We start from the raw sequence: 19,253 nt of genomic DNA on the forward strand, positions 1-19,253 counted from the left end.
GTCACACAGCAAGGGGTAGAGTCAGAATATAGACATACATCTGCCTGAGTCCAGGAAAGAATACATGAGGGTCTATAAAGATGCGGAAAGGTTGGAGTGTGGGCAAAAGCTGAACAGGGTCCTCAACCCATGGGGAAGCAGGGGGCAGAGGGCTCCGTCTGCGGCTCTTGGGAGGGGTCTGGATGGTTTTGCATTCACGTTTCTGGAAGATGTGCTGGTGGGGTGTAGGGAGTAGGTCACAGGGTGGGAGGTACCCAACTCTGTTTGCTTTTCGTGCTGCCAGGCTGTGGGCTGATACAGGGTCCCGGACAGGTTGAGAGAGATTTTGTGATTGGAGTGGGTCAGGGACTGAAAAGCTTGGGGAAAGTCCCCAGGGATGGGCTGAGAAGACCTTGGGGAAGGGTGGGGCTCTCTCCTTGGCCCCAAAGGATGATTTTAGTTGGGGGTGAGTTTTGGCTGATAAGGGGCAAAGGAGGGTCAGGAGATGCAGGATCCAGCCATGCCTCCTGGGGATTGGGAGAGAGCATCGGTGAGGCTGGAGGCTGGGAGCAGCACTGTGTGTGGGTGGCTGGGGGACAGACAGTGGAATGGGAGGCCTGGGGACCTGGTCTCCCCCTCTCTGGGGATACCCAGTGTAGGTGGAGACCAGCACTGTGTGTGGTTTAGGGAGGGTGGAGGAAGGGGGGCCAGTGGGGCCTACTTCAGGGCAGCACACTCCAGGTCTGGAGCCCAGGGGTGCAGTTGGGTGAGGTAAGAGCCGTGGAACTGGAGATGGGAGTCTCAGCATAGCTGTCATCCCTGATGTGAAGGTCCTCTGGCTTCCAAGGAGTCAAGTCCTTTTGTCTGGTCTGGCTCCTCAAGTGAATGGATACCCTTCCCCCAGCCAGGCCTTCAGCATTGGCGAGGCCACGAGGGAGGGGCTCAGGGCCTGGGGAATTTTGTGCAGATTTTGTCTTCTCTTTGCCTCCAGATCCTGTGAGTGTGTGTATGTAGCTGAGAGAGAGAGAGAGACAGATACAGAGACAAGAGAAAGAGAGACTTCCTTCCTCGTATCCAAATGCTTAACACAGGCCCAGGAGGATTGAGATGGGTGGGGTTGGGAACTGCCCTTGTGAAACATGTTTATTAAAACAATCCAGTCCAAGGCTGAAGGAGTAGAAGTAGTAAGATGCAGACTCCCTGATGCCAGCCCCCTTTTACAGGTGAGGAAACTGAGGCACAGAAAGGGGAGTGGCTGGTCGAGATCACACAGGGCTTAAAGGAAGAAAGTCCCTACCTCCCAGGCAAGGGGAATTTATCCCTTGCAGAGGGCCAGCAGCAACTCCTGTGACAACCCACAGGAACGGGTGGCTACCTTTGGCCTTAACATCCACTGAGGACCTCGTTTTCCCATGATAAAACAGCATTACAAATAGTAGTTATTTTCTTATAGAGTTGATAGGAGGAATAAATCACTTACCACAAGTAAAGAGTTTAGAACAGTGCCTGGCACATAATAAGCATTTAATAAATGCTAACAATAAATAATAACAACAATAATAAATAATGATGATAAGGATAAAAGATGCTGCTGTTTTAAAGTGGACTACCCAGTGATGTTGAGTCTGATCTTGCCTCACCGGTCAGAGAGGGCGGGGAGAGGTGGCCCCTGGGGCCAGAGGTCTGCCTGCTCCTGGCATGGTGGGACCCACAGTGGTCAGTCCCTGGGCCCTACATTTGCACACTGGACACTCACTTCCCAGTTTCTGCCTTGAGGCTCCCTGTGAGTCCACTTGCCTTATCCTGGCCAGCAGAGCAATACTATCAGCCTGGGAGCCCCCCAAGGGCAGGGCCCCATCCTGCGTCATCGCTTGCTCAGCCCGCCTGCCTGGCCAGCCCTGAGAGGGGGTCAGCCAAGGCGCTGCCTGCCTCATAGCCACCGGGCCCCAGAGCATCTGCTCTCCTCCTGTTCTTGTCCGCTCAGCCCGGCTGGGAGCGATGATGACAGCTGACATGCACGTGGCGCCTCCTCAAGGCTGACACACACACTTCTCAGTCCTTTGCGTGCACAGTCACTCATCTCGTTCCTGCAGATCGAAGCTGCTCTTATCTCCATTTTGCAGAGGAAACAAATTGCAGATGCAAGATTTGCCCAGGGTCACAGAGCTGGCAAGTGGTGGAACCAGGATTTCAACACAGGCAGGCTGGTTCCAAACTCAGCACCCTTAAGGGCCATGCTCTGAGAGCAGCCCTTTCTCTCCTCCTCCAGACTTTGGGTGACCTGGCTGAGGTGGCGAGAAGCAACGAGTTCCTTACTGCAGACTGTGCAACAGCTTTCTTGGGCTGTCTCCCTCATGTTGTCACCACGCCTACCTTCCCTCCCTCGTGCTTGTGGCCTCACTGTCCATTCTGTTTTGTGGTTTCTGAACTGAGGTCTGATACTGTTTTTGTACATTTCCCACATCCAGACCTCTCCAGGTGGCTCCCAACATGACTTCTTAACACCCGTCCCTACCCTATTCACCTTTGTCCCCTCCCCACTCCCCCTCCCACCTCCTGGGTGTAGACTTCAGAGTTCCAGCTATTCTTTTCATTGGCTGAGAAGCAGACAAAGAACTGGTCAAGAATGAGCCTTCCTCTGGGCACCCCAGCAGCCCAGGTTGGTTCCTTCTGGGGCAAGCATTTCTGAGCATGAGGGTGGGTGTGGGCACGGGAGTGAAGGCTTTGTGGGAGAATCCAGTGGGGCCAGGCATGAGGACAAAGAGGTCTGAGGTGAGATCGAGTTGGGACCAGTGACTAAGCCAACACACTGGCCTGCTCCTTGCTCCCAGGAGGAACAGTTTTGATTTGCTAGGTCCTCTTTCTAGAGTGTGTTAAGTACAAAGCATGCCACTTCCACACTTCGGCAATCTCTTCCTCCCCTCCGTTTTCCTCTGTCCAGCCTGTGGGCCTTAGGACGTGGGCATAGGCTCTGTTGTTTACTCTCTGGTGCTGCCCCTGGGTCTGGCCTTCGTCGACACGGGGCCAGGATAGATGGCGCAAGTGAGATGGTGTAACGGCCTTTACTCCTTCCTTGGCCAAAGGGTTGACGCTGACCCAGTTCCAAGATGGTCACAGGGAGGGGCCACATGGAACTCCCTGGGTCCCTGGGATGCCACCTGCAAGATGGGTGGAGGGAATGGAATCACAGGTGCCCACTGAGGCCAAGAGCCCAGCTGCCCCAGGTGACCTCAGGTGTTAGCTGGTACTTCCAGGAGCTCTGGCTGTGCTTATACGTGTGTATGGTGGAAACCACTGTGTTATGTGCTGTCTTAGTAGCAACCCTCGGTAACACTCCGCAAACAGAAGTAGCCTTTGCAAACTCTACCCGGCTTTGCAAACCGTTGTTGGAGCCTTAAAATGCATTGGGGCAGGGTGAGTCAGGAGGAGTCCACTGGCTTGCCCCTGGCTTTTCTGTGGTATGAATGAGCCACAGAGTAAGGATTCAGCAGCTGGACTGAGACCAGCCACCTGCTGGCTGTATCGGCCCTGAGAGTTATCGGCAAATCTTTACCAAGTTTACCTGGTGGCTCTCTGAAGGTGTAGGGGGCTGGCAGTCCAGCCTTCAATCCGTTCTTGCCACTAGCCCTGGACAAACTCACCCCGGGAGAAGGTAGTTTCACTCTGTGTAGGTTCCAGTCTCAGATGCTGCCTTTGTCTCTGGGTATACTTAGAATTAGGTTTGGTTATGAATGACAGAAAAACCCAAATAATGGTGTTTTATATAAGATGTTTACTTCTCTCTCACATAAAGGAGGTCGGGTGATATTCCGTCCAGGTTCGTTAGGATGGCTCTGTGATCATCAGTGATACAGACTCTTCCTATCTTATTGTGCCACCAATCTCAAACATTGCCTCTACTTCATGGTGCTGTATGGCTGCCAGAGCTCCAGCCACCATATTGGCATTGCAGCCAGCTAAAGTAAGGAAGTGGGGAAGAAGGGCATGCCTCCCCCCACCTGAAAGTCACATCCCATGTCACCCAGGACATGTCTCTGTATATCCTATTGGGCAGAATTAATCATATAGCTGCACCTAGCCTCAAGGGTGGATGGAAAATGTAGTCTTTAGTTTGGGTGGACATGTGCCAAGCCTAAAATCAGGGGTCTTGCTACTGAGGAGGATGACCATACAAAGAATGGAGTATAACTAGCTGTCCTTGCAACAGCCTGCAGCCTGAGCAGAAGGTTCCAGATGCTGTATGATTCCCATAGGTCCCTCTGGATAGCATTCTTGCTGTGGGGAGTGGGACTCTGGCTCCTGGTCGGGGCCCTGTCTCCAGCTTTGGGACTTGAAGTCTTCCTTGGAGCTGTGGTGGTAGCAGGAACATACCCTCCCTGGAGTCTCCAGCTGGGAGAGGATGAGTTTGATGATCAAGGCCAGCCATGCCATCCCAAAGAGGATCCACAGGGACACCATGTTCTTGTACCACAGTGGGTACCTCCGGGAGGGGTTCATCCCTGGGGAAGTGGCAAGGTCAGAGGATGGAGGCCTGGGGAAGTCAGGACCACGTTCCTCAAACAGAAACAGAGATACATGGTTTGATTCATATAAGCAAGTTGAGGGGTCAGTGGGACAGAACATGGAGATTCCTAGCCTCATGGTCACCTGCAAAGGATCCCAGAAAGCCTCCCTGGATTGGCACTCGGGTTTAGGAGCTACATTTCCTCTTTGTCTTTCTGAGGGAATCTGTTTATGCTCCATCCCAGCAGTTCTCAAAGTGTGGTCCCTAGGGCTGGCAGCATCAGCATCCCTGAGAGCTTGTTGGAAATGCAGATGATGGGGCCCCTACCCCAGACCTACTGGATCAGAAACCCTGGGCATAGGCCCAGCAATCTGTATTTTTTGTTTTGTTCTGTTTTGTTTTGCAGATGGAGTCTCACTCTTGTTGCCCAGGCTGGAGTGCAACGGCGTGATCTCGGCTCACTGCAACCTCCGCCTCCCAGGTTCAAGCGATTCTCCTGCCTCAGCCTCCCAAGTAGCTGGGATTACAGGCACCTGTCACCACAATCGGTGAATTTTTTGTATTTTAGTAGAAATGGGATTTCACCATTGTTGCCCAGGCTGGCCTCAAACTCCTGAGCTCAGGCAATCCACCTGCCTCAGCCTCCCAAAGTGCTAGGATTACAGGCGTGAGCCACCGTGCCTGGCCAGCAATCTGTTATTTTAACAAGCCTCCAGAGGATTTCAATGTCCGCTCTAGTGTTTGCCAGTCTCTGTTTGGTTTTCTTGTATCTGAAAGGAGGCAGCTTGCTGGAGCCAAGGGATTTGGGAAGAACACCGGAATATGTTGGGAACCACCGGAATATGTTTCCTGACTCGGTTCTTCAGTCACCTGTCTGAACCTCCTTCACCTGTGAGATGGGGAATATGACTGTATCCCTTTGGCTTTTAGGATGAAGTCGAAATCCTCAAGGCCCTCTGCCCGCTTCTGCAGCACCTCTCCCCTCTGACTGCCTGGTCATTCTGGTCTTTTTCCCATTGCCCTGTCTATCATTCTTCCTGCCTCTGGGCCTTTGTACTTATGGCCTCTCAGTTCCAAATGCTCTTCATTTTCCATTTTTCTTGGGCTGGTTACCTTCCCTCATCCTGCAGACCTCAGTTCAGACATTCCTCCCTACAGACCACGTTGGGTTCCTCTGTTACATGTGCTGCTCTCATGGCCTATGGGTGTCTGCTGGGAAAGTTACTTCCTCATCTGTAAAATGGAGACAGTAAGAGTCCTCCTCCTATGACTGTTGGGAGGATCACATGGGCTGATGCAGCTCAAGTGCTCAGAATGGTGCCTGGCACATAACAGGTGCCCAAGACCTATAGGTGGTTGTTGGTTTCACTCACCACCAGACGCCCCCAACGAAGTTGGTGCTGGGTAAGTATGGCAGAGGGAGGGGACTGATGGGAGCTGCTGTGAGTCTTAGATAAATCTTGCCAAGGATTTGCTCTATCATTTAGTTCCCTCCCTGGAGGTCTGTGTTGCCTCCCTCATCAGAATGGAATCATTCAAAGGGTAGACATCTCCCCTCCTATTTCTTCGTCATCCTTTTCTGTCGTTGCTCCCTGTACCATGCCTCTGTTTACTCCTCATCCTGTCCTGCTGGCCCTAAGACAGCCTCTCTTTCCAGGTCCCCCAAGGCTGGGCCCCTCTCTAGGACCCCCACATGGGATGAGGCTGCCACCTGGGAGCTGACCTCTGCTGCCTGGCAGGAGCTGGGATTGGATTCGGCTAATTGGGTTATGGGGCCATGATTCCGCCGATGGTCCCAAATGAGATCAGGCGGTGAGCTGGCTTTCTGGCCCTGCCACCCGCCAGCTTGGCTTGCTCCTGGAGACAGAGGGGAGGAGGTGCTCTTCTCCCCTTTTTATTTTATTTTTTTAAGCTGAAATCATAAGTGGCAGGAGACCTGGCAGCTGGCAAGGCGCTCAACTGAGCTACAAATGCAATTGGGAGGCTCAAGGGCTATGGGCTGGCGAGGAGCAGCCGGCTGGGACCTGGGGGTGGCTCTGGCCACAGCCTTCAGGTAGAGGAGTGGCTATGAAGACAGCGCCTCCTGTGGCTGCTGATGCAGGGACGTGAACACCCAGTAGCCAAGTGGTGGACCTCAGTATCCCCATCCAAGAAAGGGGTTGTCCCTGTTACTGGAGGACAAGGAGAGCTGAGAGGTTTGAGGAATAGGCATGGAAGACTCTGAAACACGGGTGGTGTGAAGGGCCCAGGCTTGGGAGTTTATCCTAGACTTGCCCTGACTCACTTGCTCTATGACCTTATGCAACTCCCTTCCCTCCTCCAGGCCTCAGTGTCTCCATTTATATAAGGCGGATCCCTTGAAGGTAAAGCAGTTGGGGCTCTCATTGTGGTGACCTGCTACGAGGCACTGCCACGACTGCAGAGGGGCCCAGGAGGTAGCAAGTCTCTGGAGATGTGGTGAAGGGGCAACTCTGCCCACTGCAGTGGCTGCTGGGCAGGAGTGCTCTTGCCCATCCTTGTCCCAGGCCTGGGCAGTCCCTCTGGGCTTAAAGCCTGGACTGGGTCTCCTCAGTCAGATTGTATTGGTAGGAGGGGGGTTACAGATTTTGGACTTTATCCTACAACTATGGGAAAACAATGAAGATCTTCAGAGGAGTTGGGCAGGTGACTTCATAGCTTTTGTAATTTTTAAGGTCATAAGAGCCAACAGGGGACAAGGAGAGAGGCTGCACAAGCCCATGGGTGCCATCCTTATTATGCTCTGTGTAAGTAGCAAAACTATAGGATTGTGCAGTGCCCAACCTGTGCAGCTATATGCAACAACCCTGCCTGGACTAGGGAAATGGCAGATTGGAGATAGAGAAGAAATGACAGATCTAAGAATCATACTCTAAGCTGCGAGGGTGCAGGTATGGCCCTTGGAGCTACTGGGCTCAGCTGCCCTGAGACACACCTCTCTACTCTGAGGGTAAAGGTGGGAGCATGACCCAGTTGGAAGAAATCTTCCCAAGAATTTCCTTCCAGAGCAACAGACCTCCTAGGATAAGGGAGGATAACGGAGATCAAGAAGGGGGCAATGTGAGGCCCCAACACCTGACCCTTCTTCCTGGGAACCTTGCAAACAGGCTAGACGGCACTGAGGAGCTCTAGGGATTGCCTCATTTTATAGGCAGGAACACTGAGGCCCAGAGAGGAGACATTTTAGGTGGTCTGGAAAGAGTATGAATTTTGGAGTCAAACAGATAAAGATTCATATCTTACTAGCTGTGCAATCTCAGGCAGATGGCTCAGCCTCTCTGAGCTTCAGCTTCCTCCTCGGTAAAATGGGGGTGACAATTGTTGCTGTAGGTTGCCTGAGGAGTTAGCTGATTATTACTTTGGTAAAACTTCATTCTTCCAGGCTGGGTTCTGTCGCTGAAGGAGTGAAGAAGGGCAAGGCCTCCTCCCCGCGTTAGGGTCCGGGATCAGAGGGAGGGCACGAAGCCCCTCGAGGCTAGCGCGGTGGTGGTGCCAGCGGCACCTTCAGGGACAGGAAGGGGCGGTGATGAGGCTGAGCTGGGGCGCAGCCACTCCGTCACGGCACAGCATGTCCCTCCACTGCCATCTGCTGGTCATCGGCCTCAGCCTGATTACACAAGGCTGCTGGCTTTTGGGGCCGGTGTAGTACCACTGATTAAACCCACCCTGGGTCCACTGATCATGAGACCCTTTCTTGCTGGCACTCAGAATCTGCCTGCCAACTGTTTTCCCACAGGGCTCTGGGGAGGCTGGGGTTCCAGGAGTCTCCTGGACCCTGCTGCCGGATCCGCGGGTACTGTGGCCTCCAGTCCAGGAGCAGTGCGACGGACTGGCGTTCCGTGGGGAGAGAATGAACTGGGGAAGGGAAAGCATGGGGCAAGCATGGACCGGGGAGGGAGGCCGGGACTCCCGTCATGTGGGGCCTTCTAAGCACAACAGGTGGGCCCCTGGACGTGTCGGACCTCTCCGCGTTGGTCAAGAAGGGCTGGAGCGACCTCAGCCCCGTCACACAACAAAGGGGGGTAGGACAGTGTCTCCGGATTTGGGGCCTAAAAGCCCCCACATGGCGTGCACACAGCAGGTGCGCCAGCTGCGGGAGCAGATGAGTGAGAAGTGTAGGCAGCCATATGTCCCCGCCAGCCCACCTCCGGGAACTCTCACCAATAACGTAGTCGCCAAAGCCCACGGTGCTGAGGGTAATGAAGGCGAAGTAGAAGCCCTCCATGTAGCTCCAGCCCTCCATGTGGGAGAACAGCAGGGGTGGCAGCAGCAGGAAGAGCAGGAGGCCCGAGAGAAGGGCGCCAGAGCCCGCCAGCCACCGTGCCTTGCCCGGGTCCTGTGGGTACAACAGTGTCCCCAGGCCTCCTGTGGCCTTTACCCCATGAATGGGAGCCGAGGGAGCTGGAGGCAGGCCAGAGCTCTCCCCAGTAAGAAGGGGGCTCTTTACCTGGTCCGTATTCTGCAGGTTCCCTGCCTGGAGCCTGTGCCTCGTGTCCTTCCTATCTGCCCAGTCCCACCCGGCTTCCACCACTAATGTCCTTTTTCACTGAGGACTCTATTCTGACCAGTGACCCCCAATCCCATCACAACCCCACCAGTAACCCCTGGTCCCACCTCTTGTCATTAGTAACCCCAATTCCCACCGCAGACCCTCATTCAGGAAGTGACCCATCCCCACCCTATCCAGCAGCCTCCTCACCTGCCAGGTGCCCCCCAGCCTGCTGGAGCAGTGGTTTACTCCCTGCTGCATGAGATGCCCCAGTCGGTTGAGCACCACGAGGTTGAACGGGATCCCCACAAGGGCAAAGAAGATGCAGAAGAGGCGGGCAGCCATCGTGTTGGGGCTCAGGTTGCCATAACCTGAGGTGAGAGGGGGCACTCAGGGGACCTTTCCAGCCCAGACCTCACCACCACAGCCCCACTCCTGGGCCCAACCCCCAGGACCCTCATTCTAACCACTGCAGATGTGGGCAGCTGATACTTGCCAAGGCCCTCCTTTTCTGTCCTGGGCACTGTGCAGGGCACCCTGTATATTCATTCCCTCAGTGCACCCTCAAACCATCCTTTCAAATCAGAATTATGTGCCATATTTTCCAGGCCGGAGAAGCTCTAGGAGGCTAAGCTACATGCATGGGCTCAAACCCACCAAATGTGAGTCTCCTCTTCCTCTCTTCATGTCCTCCCTCTCTGGGTGGGCAGAGGCATGCTGGAGGGGGCAGAGCCTCCTGCTGTTGCACTCTCAGGATCTACTGTGCCATTCAGGCTGAGGCCATGCTGTCTCCACGCGGCTCCCAGCCCTGCTTGGGCACAGTGGGGCACTGAAGCTGGTCATCCCTGCCCAGTGCAGCACTCCTCTTGCAACCTTTGCTCTGGGATCCCCATGGCCTGGCCCAGACTTTCTCACAGCCACAATGCAGTGAGCAGCTCTTCCCACTCCAGTCTCCTTTCTTCCCTCTCTCCTTTCACAGGTATCAGGGCTGCTTGCAGTCTGAGACTTTTGCCATTAATTCCTGTTTCTTCTCTTTTATCCTTCAAAGTCTCCCCTCAATATATCTTTTGTGCATCTAATTCTGTCTTGATATCTGATTCCTGGAGGACCCAATCTAGCACAATGGGGCTCCCTCATAAACCTCAGTGGGAGGCAGGGACAGACGGTAAGTCATCAGCTGCCTAGGGGAGGAGGTAGAAGTTGGAGGGGGAGGGTCTCTGATCAAGATAGGGAGGTGGAAAGCTAGGGAAGGAAAAGATGTTCACAAAAGATTCTATCCATCTGGACATTCTTTTCTCCTCCAGCTCTGCCTCCACCCTTCTTGATCACCACCACAGTATTGTCTTACTAAAATGCAAACCTGATTAGATCATCATTGAGTCTCCTGTCTGCTGGGGAAAGTCCAAGCTCTCGCCTAGCCTTTCTCTGAGACTCGTCTGGTGCCCCCGCTTCCCCAGCTCCAGCCACATTGCCGGCCTGCAGAACTCTCCAGGTCCACCGTGCCTCTGCACCTTTGACCACAAGGCTTCCTCTATGAAGAGTGTCTCCCCTCCTTGCCCACATAAATATAAATGACCCTTTTAGTCCTTGACTCTCCAGTGCAGCTGCTCCTCATCCAGGACCCCCTCCAGCACTCTCCCTTGCACTGTGTGAGAAAGATTTGTTTCCATGTCTGCCTCTTCCAAGTATATCAAGTATACGCTCTGAGCCCCTCAAGAGCAGGGACTGGGTCTTTTTTTTTTTTTTAGACGTAGTCTCACTCTGTTGCCCAGGCTGGAGTGCACTGGCACAATCTTGGCTCACCGCAACCTCTGCCTCCTGGGTTCAAGCTGTTCTGCCTCAGCCTCCTGAGTAGCTGGGATTACAGGCATGTGCCACCACGCCCAGCTAATTTTTGTATTTTTAGTATAGACAGGGTTTTGCCATGTTGGCCAGGCAGGTCTCGGAGCTCTGACCTCAGGTGATCTGCCCGCCTTGGCCTCCCAAAGTGCTGGGATTACAGGCATGAGCCTCCACACCCGGCCTGGGACTGGTTCTTAATCATCATATTCTCAGCAAGTGGCAAAGAATCTGACCCTTAATAGCTGCTCTTCACTATATGTGTGTTGACTGCGTAAAGAATGGGTGAATGAATGAATGAGGAAATACAAAAATGAAGGTGTCAGTAAATGAACAAATGCCTCTCATTCTGCCTCCTATCACTGCCTAACATTCTTGCTTGCCCAGATGGGGTCACTGTGCCCACACACCCTACACTTGTCTGTACTATATTGAAACCAGTGTTTACATCCACCCCCATCTTACTGAGGGGTCCCAAGAGAGGCCAAAGTATGTAAAAGTCCAGAGCATGTGCTTTGGAGTCTGGTGCACCTCCTAGGTTTGGATCCCAGCTCAGCTTCTTGCAGGCTGCGGGACCTTGGGCAAGTGGCTCGATCTTTCTTTCTTTCTTTTTTCTTTCTTTTTTTTTTTTTTTTTTTTTTTTGAGACGGAGTCTTGCTCTGTTGCCAGGCTGGAGTGCAGTGGTGCGATCTCAGCTCATTGCAACCTGACTTCCTAGTTCAAGCGATTCTCCTGCCTCAGCCTCCCGAGTAGCTGGGATTACAGGAACATGCCACCACGCCCAGCTAATTTTGGATTTTTAGTAAAGATGGGGTTTCACCATGTTGGCCAGGATGGTCTCAATCTCCTGACCTCGTGATCCGTCCGCCTCGGCCTCCCAAAGTGCTGGGATTACAGGTGTAAGCCACCATGCCTGCCCAATAATTGCATCTTTTTTCTTTTCGTTTTTTTCTTTTTCTCTTCCCTTCTCTTCTGATCTCTTCTCCCTCCTTCCTTCCTTCCTTCCCTCTTTTCTTTCTTTTTTCTTTCTTTCTTTCCCTTCCTTCCTTCCTTCCTTCCTTCCTTCCTTCCTTCCTTCCTTCCTTCCTTCCTTCCTTCCTTCCTTCCTTCCTTTTCTTTCTCTCTCTCTTTCTCTCTCTCTTTCTTTCCTTTCAGCTTGACCTTTCTGAATGCTACTTCCTCCTGTAAAATGGGGATGCTGACATCCACCTACAGTGGGGGGTAACAATGAAATGAGGAATCGAGGTACACTGTAGAAGAGAATGTGAGCCTGCAAGCATCTGGTATATACAAGGTGCTAAATGTCTGTTAAATAAATGAATGATGGAACTCCAGTGAACTGGCTTCTGGTCTGAGGACTTCAGAAGCCTCTTGAGTCTCCATCTACCTTCCCCTCTGGCCTTTATGGGTTTTCTCTTCTAAAGAAGAGAGTTCTTTCTGCAGGCATCTAAGGCGAGGTAAACCTCCTACTTTCCACCCACCTCTCTGCCTGCCTCCTCACCAACCTCTCCTCCTCCAGCTGTAGGTCCTGCCAAGTTCCATCCTCTCTTCCTGTTTTTTTTTTTCCCCCATTCAGTTTTCACCAGTGGGATGGGGACACTAAGATTCCAGCTCTGAAAGGAGCCCCATAGAGAGGCCTACAGCGTTCTCAGGCTGACATTAAATGGTTTTTATTCCTCCCCATTATTCTCAGCCATCCCTCAGGTCAGCAAAATCAGCAGATGTCAATGATCCTACCTGTCCACAGGTGGGATGTCACCTACCTGTTGAACACTGGGTAGCCACAGCCCCACCCAATCCACCTCTCACTTCAGCATGTCTCCTGACTGTCACCTTGCATCTTGCTGGGATCCCTGGGCATCCTGCAAGGACCCTACAAGTCTTTCTATGATTGGTCTCCTCTGTACTCTCTCTGAATGCAGCTCCTGTTTCCAACCCTCTCCACCTACCTGGACCTCCTTACTGCTCCCAAACATACAAGTCACACTCCCACCTCAGGGTCTTTGCACTTGCTGGCAGAGGATTCTCTCCTCAGATATCAGCAGTTTGTTCCATTATTTTAGTCATGTCTTTGCTTCAATGTTACTGTATCAGTGAGTCCTTGAATGGCCACCCCATCTACAATAGGTGCCCCCATCACTATGAGACCCCTTTAACTAGCTTTACCTTTCTCTAAGCACACCCCACTACCTGGTTATTGTCCATGTATCTGTTTAATGTGTTTCCCCTCACACTAGAATGTCAGCTCCCCAAGGGCTGGGACTTGCTAATTTTGGCTACCATTGAATCCTCAACACCAATGTCTGGCCCACACTAGGTACTCTATTGATTGATTGATTAATTGATTGATTGAGGCAGAATCTTGCTCTATTGCCCAGGCTGGAGTGCAGTGGCACAATCTCAGCTCACTGCAACCTCTGCCTCCCAGGCTCAAGCGATTCTCGTGCCTCAGCCTCCCAAATATATGGGATTACAGGCACCCGCCACCACGTCTGGCTAATTTTTGTATTTTTAGTAGAGATGGGGTTTCACCATGTTGGCCTGGCTGGTCTCCAACTCCTGGCCTCATGTGATCCATCTGCCTCTGCCTTCCAAAATACTGGGATTACAGGCAAGAGCCACCGTGCCTGGCCTTCAATTTATTTGTTGAACAAATGGATGGATGAATGAGAGAACCAATGAGCAAGCCAGGAATGGAGTTCATAGATGAGTGATTTCTGGGCTCAGACCTGTCCCACTGGCCCAGAGGTATTTGTGTTAGGGCTTGGAAAGTACTGCCCTTACAGGGTGCTGGTCCCAGGGTAATGGGGTTGCTGAGGAGGCTGCCCTCCGCTGAGCCTTTCAAAATACCCCTTCTTCCTTTGTGGCATTCCAGATGTACCTCATTTCCCATCTCCCTCTCCTCTCTCCAAATTCCTCCCATGTGTATGTGCATACATGTGTGGTCAGCATCACAGAACCCTCACTCCCCTCCTGTTCACTCCACAATGGCTAGTCAACTCTGCTGCTCATTAGCCATATGACCTGGAGGAGATGGTGCCCATCTGTGTCCCCATCTGTGACATGAAAATAGGCTGGATGCAGTGGCTTACGCCTGTAATCCCAGCACTTTGGGAGGCCAAGGTGAGTGGATCACTTGAGGTCAGGAGTTTGAGGCTAGCCTGGCCAACATGGTAAAACCCTTCTCTACTAAAATATAAAAATTAGCCAGGCACTTTGGCAGGTGCCTGTAGTCCCAGTTACTTGGGAGGCTGAGGCAGGAGAATCTCTTGAACCCGGGAGGCGGAGGTTTCAGTGAGCCGAGATCATGCCACTGCACTCCAGCCTGGGCGACACGGCAAGACTCTATCTCAAAAAAGAAAGAAAGAAAATAAGACCTATCCTTGGAGGTTGCCATAGGAACAAATTGAAATCTTAAATGTCAAAGTGTCCAGCACAGTGCCTAGTACAAGACCACGGGTGTTTCCTCAGGTGTACTGTGTTGGGGAGGTGGGGCAGGGCCCTCCTCTCTCTGCCCTCCTCACCCTCACAGCTGGTTGAAACTGAGTGGAGAGGAAAGGACAGAGGCATAATCCAGGCTAGGGGTGGTAGAGTTGGGAAGAGAGGTAGCAAAACTCTGAATTTAGTGGGTCAAAGTCACAGGCCTGGGGAAGAGTGTGGGAGATGTGGGGTTTGCAGACTAAAGGACCCCCAAATCTGGGAGGCCTGGCCTATGGTGACTGTGTTTTAAGATCTCCTGCTACCCTGGAATTCAATACATGCCTGGTGAATGCATATTTAATGGAATTCCTTAACGTGGCAGTATTTACTGAGTGGCTGCTGTATGCTGGGCCTTGTAATAGACCCTTGGGGATGTAAAGATGAATCAGTCCATCCTGCCAGTCCTTCAGGGGCTCAGGGCCCCTGGGGTCTGAGGTGCCTCCGAAGCATGCTTGTCTCAAGGACTGCCCAAGCTTCCATGTAGCTCTGAGGTCTGCTTTCAAGAAGTTCTGGCCAATTTAAAACTAGATGGAGAATCCTCTGGGTGTTCTTGCCTTACCCCACCCTGTGGGGAGGCTGGGATACTGGTGTCCTGGAGAGAGGATCCTGACTGGCTAGGAGCTGGGGGGGGGGGAGGGGGAGGGGGCTTAGCCGAAGTCACCGGTGATATCAGCCTGCCACCTGCTGGCAAGTCCTGTGTCATGCAGGGGCTGGGGCAGAAGGATCTGGGTGGCCTGATTTGCATGATTTCCTGGGTTTTAGAGCTGCAGGGATCTAGCCTGCTCTTCTTCTCTGTACAACAGCCCCTCAGCACCCTCCTGAGACAAGCTCTACCTCAGCTCTTCCCCAGGGGAGGGTTACTCCAGGTGTCCCTGTGTGTGGGGAGGATAGCGATGAGGAGTGGAGGAGGCTGTTTGCAAGCTGAAGAGAGGCCTGTGGGAATGGGGTCTGCAGACAAGGAGGTGGAAGGAATGGCCACCTCCCCCAGGGCTGAGAAGCAGGGGGTCTAAAGCCCTTTCTTTGGATTTCTACTCCTTCTTCCTTCCTAACTTTCCCCCCACTTCTCCTGACCACCACCCCCGGGGCTCAGTGTTGGGTGGGCTCAGCTGAGGAGAGTGGCACCCTTGTTGTGCCTAGAGACATGTTTCTTGCTATACCGGGAGACCTCTGCTTCCTGAAAGGCCATGTGGGGCAGAAATCCCCTAGGGCAGTGCTTGTCAAACTCCAACGGTGCACGTGAATCCCCCAGGGACCTGGGTGAGCTACAGAGGCTGAGTCAGCAGGTCTGTAGTGCGGCCTGAGACTGCTCCCGGGTGGTGTCCACGCTGCAGAGCCGGACTACACTTGGAGTCACGAGGCTCTAGATAACCCCTCCAAAAGACAACCAGCCTGCTGCCTCTCAGGCAGCTGCCTCCTTCCCCACCCCCATCCCCCATCTGGCCCTTACCAATGGTGGTGATGGTGGACACAGAAAAGAAGAAGGAGCCCAGGAGCTCCCAGCGCCCCATGCTGGTGGTGTTGCTGAGGAGGCTGGCCCCGTTTTTGTACGCTTGGATGACGTCCTGGGGAAGAGGCTGCAATGACCACTAGGGTCTGGGGGGTGATGGATTTCCTGCACCTCAAAACACACACACACACATATACACACACACACACACACACACACCCCTACACACACAGCCCTCACAATTACTCTTCGATCCCAGCCCACCAGGGAAAGGAGGCTCTACCCCTTTCACCAAGGGCTCACCAGGTACACTTACCAACAGCTACCATGGGGACAGCTCCTTCCCCACCTTACCCAGGGCCTAGGTCAGGTTGGAGTCCTAGTAAACCAACCACTCATTTTCTCCCCTGCTCACTCCTATTCCTGAAACAAACACTAGGCCAGGCATGATGTGTGGTGCTTTTAGGGGACATGACCCCAGCCCTCAGTGGTACACAGATAAACCTAATTAACTATAATATGATGCTGTCAATGTCACTTTGGGCATTAAGGAGGAAGGGCAACTACACAATCTAGGGCAAGTTGCTCAACTTCTCTCTGTGCCTCAGCTTCGTTACCTGTAGAATGGTAATACAAATAGCACCTACTTCATAGAGTTGTTGTGAGTGTTAAATAAGGTATTATGTGTAGTCTTAGTCCCTGGCACATGGTGTTAGCAGTTGCTATCATCATCATTACTAGGCATATAATGTTGTAGGACTCTGGGGAAGAAGGATGTTCATTCTCATTTGGGTAGGAGCAGAGGCCTCATGGAGGATGTGATGTTTTATCTGGGCCTTCCTTGAGGGTCAGGTAGGATTGCTTCTGATGGGAGGACGTTTAGGTAGATGGGACAGCAGTGCAGAAGCTGGGAGGTGAGACTGCCTGGGACCTAGATTAAGGAGACTGGTAAGAAGTGATTGAGGCCAAGCTGTGCTTGGCTTTGCCATGCCAGGTATGAAGTGGCAGGTGTCATCCAAGGTCACTGAGCAAAGGGGAAGTAGGATCAGGTTGGTGTGCTCTGTGGCAGCTGGCAGTATAGCAGGGGTTGACCAGAGGGGAGAGACTCCTGAAGAGGTGAGTGACAGACGGGCCCTGGCCTGTCTCCTGGCACGGAGTGGTCCAGGAGGAACAGAGAGGAGATATTCAGAAGCCCAGGCATCTGGCCCTATTTAGTATAGGCAGTAAAGGAGATGTTGCAGAGGACTGTGAGGGTGTGTGGACATGAGGCAGACAATCGAGATTTAGGACAGGTGGAGGAGCAGGGCTGGGAGGAGGAGCACTGCTTACTCTTGGCCTTGAGGAATTTCAGAAGTTGCATGTCCACATCTGGTGCTCAGAAAGATCTGGGCTAGATACCACATCCTTATTACTGGAGACAGCTGAAGCCACTGGAGGGTTGAGGAAGGGGATGAGGTGGGGGTAGAGGGAGTTGAAGGGAAAGCCCAAAGAGATGACAGCCTGGCTGGGAATCTTGGGAAGCACCCACATCCACAGGTCCACACTGAAGCAGTACTCATGCTGGTTAATAGCTCCAGCTCCTGGCTATGTAGCCATGCATTCGTATGTAACCTCTCTGAGCCTCAGTTTCTTCACCTCTGAAACAGGATGATAAAAACAGTACCCACCTGTGAGGGAGGTGAGACTGAAACAAGTAAATACGGGTAAAGCACTAGGAACAGTGCTCGGTACACGGTAAGCGCTGCACAGAGGCATTTACTGTTATCATCACCATCATAGCCATCTCCCTGGGCCCAGGCTGCTTGTAGTTGAAGTTCACCACCTTTGCAAGGGTAATGGCAGGCAGCCTCAGCACCAGGACCCAGCAGTTGGGCTGTATTTGCAGAAGTCCGCAGGTGGGGAGCTGGAGGAACCACTTTAGGTCCTTAGTAGAGATAGGCGTGGCCCTGGCTAGCTCCTGAGTTCACCGAATCGGCCTAGTCTGAGGGTTCAGAACACCACTTCCGCTCCGCGCTGGGTCCCTTCCTACCCTGGCACGGTTCCCTGCCACCTTCCGGGGATTGGCTTTGGGCTGGAGACTCTGGATGGATGAGCCACCAGGACTGCAAGGCGGGGATTCTAGGTTGGCATGCAGCTGCCTGGACTCTGGGCTCTTGGACGAAGGGGTGGGGAACCAAGCCAGGGCCCGGGGCATCAATGCCTCCGCCAAATCGAGCAGCTGCCAGTCTGGCATCGCTTCAGTGGGAAGATGAGCCACCCCTAGAACCCTCCCTGGCCTCCTCCGCCCCGCTAGGCCCCACCCTCGAGGAGCCTCTGCTCAGAGTTATCTCGGAGTCCTCCCCTGAACCCCGCCTTCAGCCCTTCCCGGCAGCCGCGCGGCGGCGGCGCGCCCAGTCCTTGTGTCTGAAGACTCGGAGTAAAGCGGCTTCAGCCAGGGAGAGGCCCTGCGTCCGCCCTCCTCTCGAACCCGGGTCTGCGCACGTCGAGCCCCCTCTCTGCGTTGCGGGTGGCCCAGGCCAGCACGCCTGGGGCCCATTCCACCCATCCTCCGGGACAAGCGCGCCTTCCCCCAGGCTCCTACCGCCGCGCCCGCGCCCCTGCCGTCCCAGCCCCGAGTTCGCAAACGTGCGCCCAGGTTCTCCCTCTGGAAGCGGCCAGGTGTGGCCTTTAGTCCTTCGCCATGGGTCCAGGTGCAACCGATCCCCCAGGGGGCCCAAACGCGCCCTTTCCCGGGTCAGGCCAGGCGGGGCCGGTTACGCGCGCGCCCCCTGTCGTCCTCGTCCTCGCCTCCAAATTTGGATGTGTCCCCAGGCATCTGCCTCCTCATCGGGCCAGCATGCCCTCTCGCCCCCAAGGAGGACTCAGCCCGGCTTCTCTCAGTCCTCTCGCTAGAGCGAGGGTCTTTTCCTCCGAGGTCCGCCAACCCTCTGGTCCCCGCGCAGGAACGCCCACCCCCGTAGTGCCCGCGTCTACGTTCCCGGCAGTTCCCTGACCAGGAAACGCCTGACCAGGGCCTGAGCAGGTCCCCTCGCCCTCGGCCTGTGTACCCCGCGGCCCTCTACCCCATCCCGCCGCGCCCAGGTCGGCCCTGCTCGCCCCTGACCCGGATCAGCGAGTCCAGCGCCGGGCGGTCTAGACACGTGAAGTTCTGCAACAGCTCCCACTTGTCGCGCTGGAAGCTGCGGCTGGAGTCCTGCTCCGCGCGGCCCTCCAGCGTCCAGAACACGCCGGTGCCCAGCGCCAGGTAAGCCAGGTAGGCGAACAGCAGGAGCATGGTGCTGGGCACAGCGCAGCCCCGGAGCCTGTCCTCGGGAGCCGCCCGGGTTCGCCGTGGGTACATGGCTAGAGAGGCGGGGAGCCGGCGCCGGGAGCGGTGGACTAGGACCTGGTGGGAGAGAAAGGCCAGGAACCCAGCTGGTCTCTCGTCTCGAAAACGGCTGCCGGTGCCGGGTTTCGCCAGGGAGGAGGCGTGCTAGGGAATGGGACAGCCTGGCCCC

At 54.0% G+C, this 19,253-nt stretch overlaps 1 protein-coding gene across 1 annotated transcript; it reads right to left on the reverse strand.

Annotated features, from left to right (window-relative positions):
- Positions 1-3,731: 3,731 nt before the first annotated feature.
- On the reverse strand, positions 3,732-19,237 carry KCNK17 (potassium two pore domain channel subfamily K member 17). Its single transcript, XM_010389727.2, has 5 exons — positions 18,860-19,237; positions 15,757-15,871; positions 9,201-9,361; positions 8,663-8,837; positions 3,732-4,478 (listed from the first exon to the last, which is right to left on the reverse strand). The coding sequence occupies exons 1-5, from the start codon at positions 19,094-19,096 to the stop codon at positions 4,168-4,170; spliced, it is 999 nt and encodes a 332-aa protein (XP_010388029.1). The 5' UTR covers positions 19,097-19,237; the 3' UTR covers positions 3,732-4,167.
- Positions 19,238-19,253: the final 16 nt, after the last annotated feature.

This window comes from Rhinopithecus roxellana, chromosome 4 (genome assembly GCF_007565055.1).
Source record: "Rhinopithecus roxellana isolate Shanxi Qingling chromosome 4, ASM756505v1, whole genome shotgun sequence".
Classification (NCBI taxonomy): domain Eukaryota; kingdom Metazoa; phylum Chordata; class Mammalia; order Primates; family Cercopithecidae; genus Rhinopithecus; species Rhinopithecus roxellana.